The 11,611-nt window shown below is 66.1% G+C and overlaps 5 protein-coding genes across 5 annotated transcripts in view; 3 read left to right on the top strand and 2 right to left on the bottom strand.

Moving 5' to 3' along the window:
- Nucleotides 1-2,398: 2,398 nt before the first annotated feature.
- On the top strand, nt 2,399-3,229 carry EMIHUDRAFT_226509 (hypothetical protein; the record flags this gene model as incomplete). Its single annotated transcript, XM_005788821.1, has 2 exons — nt 2,399-2,743; nt 3,008-3,229. The coding sequence occupies 2 exons, from the start codon at nt 2,399-2,401 to the stop codon at nt 3,227-3,229; spliced, it is 567 nt and encodes a 188-aa protein (XP_005788878.1).
- A 230-nt stretch (nt 3,230-3,459) lies between these two features.
- EMIHUDRAFT_226508 (hypothetical protein) lies at nt 3,460-4,256 on the bottom strand (the record flags this gene model as incomplete). The annotated part of the gene is made up of 3 exons (XM_005788820.1): nt 3,460-3,985; nt 4,151-4,175; nt 4,250-4,256. 3 exons carry the CDS (start codon nt 4,254-4,256, stop codon nt 3,460-3,462), a joined length of 558 nt encoding a protein of 185 aa, XP_005788877.1.
- Nucleotides 4,257-4,485: 229 nt separating this feature from the next.
- On the top strand, nt 4,486-6,601 carry EMIHUDRAFT_226507 (hypothetical protein; the record flags this gene model as incomplete). The annotated part of the gene is made up of 9 exons (XM_005788819.1): nt 4,486-4,883; nt 4,948-4,989; nt 5,064-5,169; nt 5,205-5,237; nt 5,382-5,408; nt 5,609-5,803; nt 5,911-6,017; nt 6,085-6,288; nt 6,574-6,601. 9 exons carry the CDS (start codon nt 4,486-4,488, stop codon nt 6,599-6,601), a joined length of 1,140 nt encoding a protein of 379 aa, XP_005788876.1.
- Nucleotides 6,602-9,712: 3,111 nt separating this feature from the next.
- EMIHUDRAFT_362527 (hypothetical protein) lies at nt 9,713-10,464 on the top strand. The gene has a single exon (XM_005788818.1). It carries the CDS (start codon nt 9,740-9,742, stop codon nt 10,331-10,333), a length of 594 nt encoding a protein of 197 aa, XP_005788875.1. The 5' UTR covers nt 9,713-9,739; the 3' UTR covers nt 10,334-10,464.
- A 176-nt stretch (nt 10,465-10,640) lies between these two features.
- The window catches only part of EMIHUDRAFT_226503 (hypothetical protein), a gene marked incomplete at both ends in the record, with an annotated part of 2,511 nt that continues 1,540 nt past the window's right edge, over nt 10,641-11,611 (bottom strand). Inside the window, 2 exons of the mRNA XM_005788817.1 lie at nt 10,641-10,871; nt 11,300-11,593. Coding sequence (XP_005788874.1) covers nt 10,641-10,871; nt 11,300-11,593 — 525 coding nt within the window. The remainder of the gene's footprint in view (nt 10,872-11,299; nt 11,594-11,611) is intronic.

Genomic DNA, 11,611 nt, shown 5'->3' with positions numbered 1-11,611 from the left:
CCACCGCACCCACCGCCGCTGCCATCTCCGCCCCCTCCCTCGCCGCCGCCGGCCCTACAGACGCCACCCTCGCCACCGCCGCCCTCACCGCCACCGCCATCCCCGCCTCCTCCTTCGCCACTGTTGCCAACCCCCCCACCCTTGCCCCCGCCTCCTCCCCCACCGCCACCGTCGCCGCCATCGCCATCGACCCCGATACCGAGCCCTCCACCCTTGTTTCCGCCTCCCTCTCCACCGCCGCTGCTGCCGTCGCCGCCCTCGTCTCCGCTGCCATTTCCGCAACCGCCCCCGCCAGCGCTACCATCTCAGCTCCACCCACTGTCGCCCTTCCTGTGGACCTCACGGTGGACAGAAGCAGTACCGTGGTGGGGCTGGGCGCCCATGCTGTGGGCAGCCACAGGCGGGACATCGCACGGCCTGGCGGCGGGCAGAGCCGCATGCTGGCTAGGCCTGGTACGAGGAGTGTCGGCCGAAGGTACCAACGGAGAGGAACCGCGCCCGCCCTCTTCGGCTGCATGGGGATGGGTGGGGGCGGCGGTACTGCTGCTGACCCTGCTGAGCTGGCTCATCAAGGCAGGTACGGAGCGGCTGGCGCGCCTGCGCTGGAGAGGAACGGGGGGCGCAGCTGTCATCCCGGCGGACGCTGAGCAACCAGGCTCCAACAAGTACGAGAATGTCGGCCTGCCGGTGCTGGTGGGCTCTCCGACAGGCGCCGTCTTTATGGCCGACTCGCCGGCGCGGGGAGGCCCGCCGGCAGAGGCCGCCTCGCCGCCACCGAGCCCCCCGCAGCCCGCAGAGGCCCTCCCGATTACCATGGACACGGCGTCTCCGAGGGGTGCAACAGATCCTACCTGCTGGGTGGAAGACGGGGTGGGATGGCGAATCGTGCGCAACTTCGCGGCTGAGCACGACCGACACGCGACGCTCGACAAACTGATGGCATATGCGCGGGAGGAGGCACCACAGGCCGACGACCTCGACGGACCGGAGAGGCTCGCCGGAATCGAGAACCAAGGACTTGGCGTCGATGCGGGCCACGGACCTCGACGAGCTGAACGTGGCGGCACCCGAAAAGATAGGCGGACCGGTCTGGGTCTATTTCCTCGACGATAAGGGCGGCTTCAAGGCGGACTGGGTACTGGTGTGGGCGACCCCACGCCCGGGCTCGGGCCTGACCAGGGCCCACATCCAATACGTGGGTCGAGACACCCCGCACAACGAGCCGGGATGGGGGGCGGGCTTCTGTGGCGTGACATGCCGCGGAGAGCAGGACCTGCAACCAGGCCGCCCGGGGAGGGTTGACCGGCTTGTCACCCGAAGCGCCAGCGGCTGGACCACCTGCCTGGACCTTGAGAACGGTGTGATGGCTATCCCGGCGAAGGGGGGGCCCGGAGCGAGGGAGGTGTGTGTCGATGGGAGAGAGGTCGACATCTCGATGCCCCCGGAAGAATGGCGGGACCCCCTCGAGTTTGTAGTGCGGAAGACCATTCGGGTGGCTCGACAGCTCGCGACGATGCAACCCCGTAAGCGACGGGCGGTTGGGGCGCGGTTGCGGAAATGGGCGGGGACGTCGGTCGATGAGATACTCGAGGCGACCATGTCCGTGGCGCGAGAGCGACCCCACGAGCAGGCTCGCGGCGCCGGAGCAGCGATGGGCCGGGAGAGGGTGACGAGGAGAACGACGGAGGCCCCGGCGCCGCGGACGGAAGACGCTGTCTCTACCCTCCTATCGGCGGCGGCGTTTGCGGTGGCGAGACACCTACAGACACTCGGGGAGGGGGAGGGGGCGACCAGCCTCGAGATAGACTGCCCGAGGGCGCCGACCGTCTGCCCGTGCGTCAACGGTGGCCAGTGTACGCTCGGAAGGGCCGGAACCGTCCTCGGGGATCACTATACGGACGCGGTGGCGGGGCTGGAAGGCCCCGTAGCCGATGGGTGGGCCGGGGTTCGGAGGCTTCCTGGTGAGCTGGATTACGCCTGCATATGCGGAGAGACCTTCCCCACCCGGGACCGGCCCCAGCTTCGGCTGAGGGCTAACAAGCTGCCGAGCCCAAATCACTGTGTCTGTGATAGTCGTGATTTCTTGTTGGTCTTCAAAAATCTCTCTCTCTCTCTCTCAAATCCGAGACGATAATGGATGCGTCGTGGATGGTCTCAGGCCCAGTGAGGTAGTGCATCTGGCCACTCCGGATCCTGCTGAACAAGTTCCTCTTGTAGCTCGATCGGTCACACCGCCACCGCCGTCGGGGAGAGGGGGGACGACACTGCTCCTGCAGCGTGCACCTCGATCCAGCTCCTTCGAAGTATTTTCTTCTCAAAACAAGGCTGTGAACGGACGTGAACGGACGCCCTCGTAGCAGCCCTTAGGCGGTCTCGCCACGCTATCGCTCTTGGCGCCATGTCGAAGGTGCACGTAGCCACCTCCTCGCCTCGGCTGCGCCGCTTCCTCCACGAGCGCAAGCTGGACCGCCTGAGCAGCCTCCTAGCCGAGCGCGGGCTGCTGCAGGGCGAGTGGCTCGCCGAGCACGCCGCGATGCAGCTCTCCGAGAGCTCTCGCTGTGCTTCAGAGCCGCGCTGGGTCGCGTGGCGCTCTCCCTGCCGCAGCGACGACGCGGCCGACGGCGGCAGCAGCCCACGCATCGTCCTGCTCTGGGCCGAGGACGCGCGGGCAGCCCGCCGGGCGGTGCTCGCTCTCGACTTGCGGCGCGCCTGCCCGGTCCGGGTGCTGCTGCCTCGTGGCCACGTCGAGCAGCTGGCGCGGTGCGCGTACGAGGCCGAGTCGGGCGCAATCGAGCTCGAGCTCGACCGCGCCGACGCTGCGCCTCCCTGCCCGCAGCCCGGCGGAGCGCTCGGCGACGGCACGCCTCTGCCCGCTGCCGCGGGGTGGCCGGCGCGGGACTACGAGGCGTGGGCCGGCCTGCTCGAGCGGCGAGGCGAGGCGCTCGAGCAGCTCCGCGCGCGGCGCGCCGCCGCCGCCGCCGAGGACGAGCGCCTCGCGCGCGGCAAGCTCGAGGAGCTCTCGCGGCTGCTGCTCGGGCTCGACCCTGCGGCGACGGTGGAGGCGGAGCTCGAGGGCGGGCGCGGCGAGGGCGGCGCGGTGCGGTACGCGCTCGTGGTGCAGGCCTGCGTCGACGACGGGCACAATGTCAGCTGGGGCGGGGCGGTCGACAGGTACACCGGAGTGCCGGACCTCTTGCGCGCCATCCGGGCGTCTTGCGCGTGCTGTTGAGTCGAGGGTTTGATTGCGAGTGCGTCTCTCGAACCCCGCGCTTCTTTCCTCGTTTCTTTTTCCCCATCAGCTGACACAGCACGCACCGGCTCGCTATGTCTATCCGCCAGACCGCCACTCGCGGCGGCCTCTCGCGCGGATGCCATCCCCGGGATAGGGGGAAGCGGGAGCGCCGGGCGACGATCCACCGGATCGGAGATATGCGGCATGCCCCGAGTGTCACTCGCTGCTTACTTTTCAGACTCGCTCTGCGGGTCACGCCAGCACCTTTCCACCCGCTCCACCTTGAATCCCACGCTCTTGTAGAGAGGAAGCGCGTTCGGATGATCGAGCGTGTTTGTGTTCACGTGCAGCGCTTGCAGCCTCGGCTCCTCCCACGCGGCTTGCACGGCATGCCGGAGGAGCGGGCCGCCCAGCTGCCGCCCAAGGGCATCGGGCGTCAATCCAAAATAGAGAAGCTCGGCACTCGCCTGCTCGCATCGCAGCATATAAAAGCCACGCGGGGCGCCATCGAGCAGGAGCGTAGTCAGGATCGTGCCCGGAGCAGTGACAAAAGACTCGAGCTCCGCGTCCGAGCGGCGCAACCAGTCCGTCCATTCGTGAGCCCGACCCACCTCTCGATAGAGCGCACGGAAGTACCAGGGCGGGATGCTCGGTGCATTGGAGCACAGAAGTGTGGCACCGCTGGGCATCGCCGGAGCGCGCATTGCTGGCGGATTGTGCATTACGAGGTGGCTGACCGTGTACTCGAGCGCCCTGCTCGAAGTGCAGATGGTGCGACGATGCATATAAGAAGACGCCGGCGGGCGATTCTGGTGACCACCCGTCGCTCGCCGTATCTAGTACTCGAGAGTCGGGCGCCAAGCCGCCAGAGGGGCTACCAAAGAAACTCTTAGCGTCTAGGGTCTGGGGCTGCCAAACCTCGCGAAGGATCCGCCCTCGCGCCCTCCGGGGCGGAACGGTGCCCCGACCAACCTATCGGTGAAAAATTAGGGTAGGGAGCAGCACCTCCCCCCTCACCACGCATGTCAGGCGCGGCCGCCGCCGAGCGCGGCGGCCGCCCAGGCCTCGTGGCCGATTTGTTTGTCTCGCAAGAGGAGCGCATTTCTCAATTCAACTACCTCCTCTTCTTCGAGACCCTCTCGCGCTATGAAGGCGGGCGAGAGGAGGGAGGGGCCCCTTGCAGAGTAGTGTGACCCACATACACGCACCCCTCGGCGCTCGACCCCTTCGTCCGCTAGCCAAGCTGAGCTGATATGCCTCCCGTATCGCGTCCAGTGCGCCGGCTGCGCACGATAGAGATCGACGAGCTTCCGGCTGGCACCAGCAGCTCTCTCTCTCCAGCGGCGCGTTCGGCGGCCGTGGTTGGGGGCAGCACGGACCTCATCGGTCACACGCTTCGTGGCTCAAGCCGGGTCCGTGGCGCTATCGCAATCATCTGCGTGCTCTCGATCCTCCTCGTCGGCCCGTCCCTTCCTCTCGCGCTTCTTCACGCCCTTTGGTCCGGGAGGCTGCACCTCGCCGCGGCGCTGGCCGCCGTAATTCTTGCCTCCGCCCTGCTGCCTGTGCGCGAGAGCGCGCTGGCGGCTCGGCTCTACCTCCAAGCGGCCGGCTTCCTGCGCCACGGCGTTTCCTTTTGGGTCGAGCGGCGCGTGTGGCCTTGTAACGCTGGACTCACCTCGGAATCTTCTCGGAACCGTCTCTCAACCTTCCTCCAGGCGCGTGATGGACGTGATGCAAGCCGACGACGGCAGCATGTGGTGTTACGAGCCTCGCGCTGGCCGCCGACCCCTCTCTCTCTGTGCGGAGGCCATCACACCTCCTCCTTCCGCAGGTGCATGCACCCCCATGGCACGTCCGTCGGCTTCGGCTTCACGCTCAACGGCGCCGTCCGATTCAAGGCGATTCTTCGACGGCACGGCGGCGCGGAACGGTTGGCAGTGAGGCGGCGCACACGTCCGGCCCTGCGGTGTAGGCCAAGCGGCCGGACCTGTACCTGCCGGCCGAGGTGACCTCGCTCCTCTCCGACGAGCGCCTCGCGCGCATCTCTGGCGTCCAGGCGCCGCTCCTCTTCCCTGCCGCCCCTCGTGCCTGGAAGAGTCCCCGGGCCCTCTCGGAGCCCTCTCGGAACCCTCTCGGAACCCTCCTCCAGGCGCCGCTCCTCTTTCGGCTGCCGCTCGTGCGGCCGATGATGCTCCTCTTCGGCTGCTGCACGCCCGCCACCAAGGAGGCGCATCGAGCCCTGCCACCGCCGCCCGCCCTCGCCCCCGCGCCGCCGCCGCGCCGCCGCCGCACCGCCGCCCACCGCTCCCGAGGCCTCTCACGCGACGCGCCGCAGCGGGTGACCTCGTCGGTGCCTCCCCTGCGGACGGCGCGCAGGGCATGTTTGGCTTGTTCCGGCAGCGCTCCGACTTTGGCATCCTGCCGGGCGGGATGGAGGAGGTCGCCCTGTTCGAGTTTGGTCGCGAGCGCGTCTACCTCAAGAGGAGGAAGGGCTTCATCAAGTACGCGCTGCAGCACGGCGACGAGCGGACTAGAAGCGAAATCTGCCAAACTAGCGGGGTCGGGACACAGGTGCCGCTTCGCCTTGCCGGCGAGCGAGCGCCACGGCCCACTTCCACGCCCCATGCCACCGCTTCGGCGCTCCATGTCGCGCGCCCCCGCACGGCGCCAGGACTTAGCGGCGAGTAGTAGGCTACCTCCTCCTTCTCGCGTACACCTTTGGCGAGTGCGACCTCTACCGCTCCGTCGGCGCCGGGAAAAGGCTGCGCATGTGGCTGCTGCGCAGGTTCGGCCGTCGCCATGCGGCTCTTCACACCCCGGCGCCGTCTTTACAGCCATGAGTGCGCGCGCAGGTGCGGCTTCGTGGTGCCCCTCTTCTACGGAGCGTGGTGGTGCCCGCTCCTCCCGCGTGCCGACGTCGCCGTCCACACCGTCGTCGGCGCGCCGCTGCAACTGCCGCGCATCGCCGAGCCGACCGCCGAGCAGGTGACGGCGTACCACGCGCTGTACGTCGAGGCACTGACGCGGCTCTTCGATGACCACAAGGCGCGCTTCGGGTACGCGGACCGGCGGCTGGAAGTAATATGAGCGACGGGTTTCTTCGTTGTAAAATTCTTGGCCTGTTCCTTTTTACACCCATCTCACAGTAGAGAGGTGTCCGTTTTTTATTTATTTATTTATTGTAAAATTCTTCGTCTTTTGAGCCGCGACCTGCCGACCTGAGAGAGAGATTTTTAGAAAACCAACAAGAAATCCTCTGGGCCGGCGCGGGGCCCCCCGGAGGCACCGTGCGCCGCGCCGCAGTGCGAAAACGGGGCCCCGGCTCCACTAGTCTCCACTAGCACCAACTTCCCGATTAAGTACGGTTAAGTAGAGGGCAGATTTGGAAAGATCTCGAGGAGTACATACAGATAGACCCTCCAACCATCAGAAATCTCCGACCTGATCGGTCGTACTGACCGCCGACAGATCACTCCAGACAGCAGACAGGCCGACGTCTGCACGCGGCCGGCCGGGCGAGAGGCTTGACACGATCCGACCCTGCGACCCTGACGCTGCTGCTCTAGCTATCAGCCATGCACTGCTGACTGCTGCCACAATGTGCGACCTGTGCTGGCCAGTTCAGAGCTGTCGATGGCGCGATGCCGCACTGGTCCCACATTGGTGACACGATACCACCACGTTTGCCGGTCCAAGAGAGAGGCACCGGCGCTGTCCTGAGAAGGTGCGTGGTCCCTCTTGACTGCCCATGCGCGCGAGGCTGTGTAGGCATAGCCTCGAGAGTGCCAGCAGCCAATCCGAGGTGACGCGCATTGCGCCAGAAGCGTGCACACGATGGAAGGACACCTTCCTACTGGCCGTACGATCAGGTCGTCACTGAATGCTTGATACTAAGGCCGCGAGCTATGCAGGTGATCAATTGTGCATCATGGCACGGTCAGCTGCGCCGACAGGCTGTCGCAAGGCGTGATAGCATGGCCGCAAGTACGCCGAATTCCCATGAAAACAAGTAAAAAACTCCAAAAAAGAAAAACAATCCAAAAAAATCGGCGCCTGCGGCGGGCCATGGGACCCCATCTCCCCCCCGCATGGACACCCTCTGGGGCCCCCGCGCCGGCCCAGAGAAGAAATCACGACTCGCACAGTGATTTGGGCTCGGCAGCTTGTCAGCCCTCAGCCGAAGCTGGGGCCGGTCCCGTAGCCGAGAGAGCCCCCGCGCCATGTCCCATGAGTTCGACGCGGTCGGGAGGCCTTGCGGAGAGGCCAGCGAGGTGGCGATCGCTGTACTTCATGGCGCCCTCAAAGTGGGGCTGGCTGACTCGCCAGAGGTCGATACTCTGGAAGACCCATACGCCATAGGATGCCACGAATGCCTAAAGGAGCTTTCTTCTCGTTGCGACCTGTGTGCGATCAGAGAGTTTAATTCTTAAAGGGAGCGGACTCTGATCCCCCGCCTGCGGCCCCCCGCAGCCGTACCACCCCGCATTGCCCCCCCCGCTGTGTCCCCGCTTTTTGTCCGGCGTGAGTACTCTGACGCGCTCGTCGAGGGCGGGGCCAACTACGATACTCGAGTACAAGAAATAAGCTGTGGTCCGCTCCCAGTCTGGGCGTGGTCGAGACCGAGGTGTCGAACTGAGAGCCACTCCTGGAGGCTGCCTCCGGCCACCGCTCGACTACCCACGCACATGGCCGGTCCTGTGGCTTGCCTGGGCTTGCTCAGAAGCCTCAATTCGCGCACACCTTTGCTCTCTGGCTCCCGCGAGTGCGTTTAGGCCACTCAAGCAGGCGACGCCGAGCACCCGCAACGCATCTCGCTGGGGCGCCACCTATCGACCCGACTGATTGGCAGCATCAAAGCCGACCCCATGACGGTCCTTCAGCCCCATGAGACAGGCAGTTGCGCCCTGATCTCGGTCCAAGACGGCCAACGCCATGTCCGGCACCTGCTGGCTGCTTCACGGGGATGCCCCCCCGGACACATGCTGCAGCCCCGAGTGGATGTATTGGTCGTTTGTGGGTCCCACAAGACTACTCTAGTAGGGGCCGGGCGCTGGAGCGTCGGCGGTACACCTGTGCAGATGTTGCACGGGTGAAATGGCTCCTCGTACAGGGTAGGAGGCAGGTGGTGGGTTTGAGTGTCGTGAGTGCTTGCAGCCGCGAGTGCAGCACCGTTTGTGACTCCCATGGATACAGTTGGGTGGGCCACGGTGCTGGGGGGCGGTCCGGTGCGCCACAACAGCCTCCCCGGCTGACCCCCATCCAGTTCGACACCTCTATCCTGACCGTGGAACCCCAACTTCAACCGGTCATCTCTTAGGTGGCGAAGATCCCAGGGCGGATCTTCCAGCCCCTTTCGGCACCGCAGCGCGGTCCTACGGCCGCTGGTGGCCGCCCCGATGGCCCAGCTGGCCTAGCCGGGTCGGCTGCATGTCCGGGCGGGCCGTGGGGGCCATTGTTGGGTCATTGTGTCTCGTTTGAAAACGGGTTTTCGGCTGACGGCAGAAGATCCTCTGGAGGATCTTCTGCCGGGAACCAATGTCAGAGCTCTGAACGGCTGATCTGAGAGCCCCCCAGCACAGTAGGGATTGATTATGATCAGATCCATCACTCACTGGCCGGGGTTGAGCTATTCTAGACGACAAGCCGCGTGCAGAGTGCCTGAAGTTCAGCCCCGCACGACGCACAGACGTGCCGGCTAGTGGGCTGCTAGCGCTCTGCGGGCAGCAAATGTCGCGCTTCTGGGCCACCAAGCCGGTAAGATGACCTAACCCGGTCAGTCTGAGGCTGCGGCCATGATGGTTGTACTCCTCCTGGTGTCGGTGGACCACTTTTTCGGCTTGAGCTAGCGACGAGAATGATCAGCGCGAGGTGGACTCACGAGGGAGGCCACGGGTCGCCATGTTGGGCACACAGGTGCCACCCAGGCAGAAGTATTGACCAGACAATGAATACGTACAATACCCTCACAAAGAGAGCGATGCCTTCCCACCTGCTGACCGCTTCAGCGGTGGTCGCCACCAATGCAACGACGGCACTCGCCGGCCACGTTGCTGGCCAGCACCAACAATTCTGGGCGCCGCTCGGCCCGAGGCATTGCTAGGCCTGCTCAGGTCGTGCCACATGAGCACTGAATGGCCTCGTAGGGGGCTCATGGGGCCGGTGACGGCGCCCTGCGCCGAAGATCCCAGGGCGGATCTTCTGGCCGCCACTTAAGAGTTTAAACAAAACAACTGCGTCTCACACTTAAGAGATATCTCGGGCGGACTGGCACCTCAGGAGCTCATCCTGGGCGGTTTTGGGGAGTCTTGGGGGTGTGCTTGAAGGTGGTAAACAGAGTTTTGCACCGCAGCTTAACCGAGGGGCGTGCTGAGCACCGTGAAAACAGCGGACCACAGCTTATCAAGCGAGCGCTCCGCGGTCCGGCGTCCCAGGGTCCGCGCAGACACCAAGCAGCGGCTGACAGCTGTGACAGCGATGGGCTCGCCCTCACTGGCCCTCACCTGTAGTATGCTCCTTGCACTCCCTCTCGCCATCGCCATCTCCCGTACTGGCCTCTGTCAGCCTGCAGCGATTCGCGCCTGCGGCGATACGCGGGCGGCGATTCGCGCCTGCGGCGAGCTGCCTGAGCTTCCCGAGCGCGGGCCGGCAATCACGACCGATCGTGCAGAGGTGGAGAGCGTGCGTCGTGTGTGGGCGCTCATATTCAACCCGCGCAGCGATAACGAGGGCATCTACAGCCGCAGCAGCGGCAGCTCCGAGCTAGTTCTCTGCTTTGAGGACGAGGAGGGTGCCGAGCGGTATGCAACACTGCTCGCGGCGCAGGACTTCCCGGAGGCGACGCGGGTGGCGATGGACACTTCGACGCTCCTCGAATTTTGCGACGAGGGAGGCTTCTCCCTCGGCCTCGTCCGCAGCGGGCAGGTTGTGCTGCCACCCGAGGCAAACGTAGGAACGTTTGCGTGGTCCCCGGGTGCGAGCGAGGAGGGTGCGGCGCTGGGCGAGGAGGACCCGAGTGTAGATGAGTCGAGGCGGGCCCTGGAGAGGCTATTTTCGCAGAGCTCCGACGACGGGCAGTCGGAGGTCGGACCGGCTGAATCGTGAATGAGTGAGTTTCAAGTGTGAAGTGAGTGCAGAGACCATCTCACGCAGGCCACAGCGAGGGCTCAGCTCCTCAGGGGGGAGCTTTCGAACCTTGTCCTTGAGTAGTCTGTGCTTAAATATAGCGTAGTTTCTCATACTTTTAATTGCCACCGCGGCGGTGTGTCTCGCTCCCTCGCTCGATAGTGTGCGCGTGGCCCGCGCGTGCCCCTCTCCTCCCCCTCCCTCCCCTTTTGCGTTCCCGCCGCGCGAGTCGGAGTGCGGCGCTCTCCCACGCGCGCCTCTCCGCCGCCAGCTCTCCGCCGCCAGCTCACAGACCCGCCACCATGTCGGACGGCATCGGCGGCATGCCTCCGGCATGGAGGAGGCCGTCGGCGGGCATGCCCGTCGCCGGCATCGGAGGCAAGCCGAGCGGGTCCTGGGCGAGCATGCCGGGCGGCGCGAGGCCGGCGGCCTCCTCCTGCGGCGACCCCCCCTGCGCCTCCGCCTCGAGTGCGGCCAGCTGCTCGAGCAGCTCCTCCTCGCGCTCGATCTTGGACTCCTGTGTCGGCCGAGAGAGAGCGTCCGGTGACCGCCGAAGCACTGCCCCGTCCGGGTGGGGGGGGGCTGCGGGGCAGCGAGGGCGTGTGTGTGGCAGCGAGGGGCGCGTGGCGCCGCCCTAGCCCTCCCCGAAGCCCTCCCCCGTAACCCCCCCCCCCCCTCCCCCCGGTTGCGGCGCCGAGCGGGCTCAGAAGGGCGCTCGCCTGCGTCTTCTCGAGCGCCAAGCCCTACTGCTGCTGCTGCTGGTGCTGCTGGTGGTGGTGCTGCTGCTGCTGCTGCTGCTACTACTACTGCCTGCGTCTTCTCGAGCGCCAAGCCCTGCGCCTTCTTCGCCTTGAGCTCCTCGATTTGTCGCAGCGCCTTGTGCAGCTTCTTCTTCCGCTTCTCGCTCTCGCCGAGCCCGTCGCCCCCGCCCCCAAGCTGGCGCACAAAGTCGCCGCCGAGCATGCCCAGCATCGCATCGTCGCCCTCGAGGCCTCCGCCCCCGACCCCGCCGCCGACGCCGCACGCGGACCGGTCCGCATTGGTCGCGGTAGGCACGTAGAGCACGTTCCCGCGCGCGTCGAGCTCTGTCCCCTTCGGCAATGCGTCGACGGGCACCGTCACCTCCCAAAGCTTGTTGGAGCCGGTGGCGCGGACGGGGTACGCGAGCCAGCGCGGGGAGCGCAGCTGGGTCAGGTAGGTCGCCGCAGCGGGGTAGACAGCCTGCTCTGTGAGCTGCGCCTGCTCGACCTCGGAAAA

The sequence above is a fragment of the Emiliania huxleyi genome (genome assembly GCF_000372725.1).
Source record: "Emiliania huxleyi CCMP1516 chromosome Unknown EMIHUscaffold_132, whole genome shotgun sequence".
NCBI lineage: Eukaryota > Haptophyta > Isochrysidales > Noelaerhabdaceae > Emiliania > Emiliania huxleyi.
This window is presented reverse-complemented; position numbering and strand designations above follow the sequence as displayed.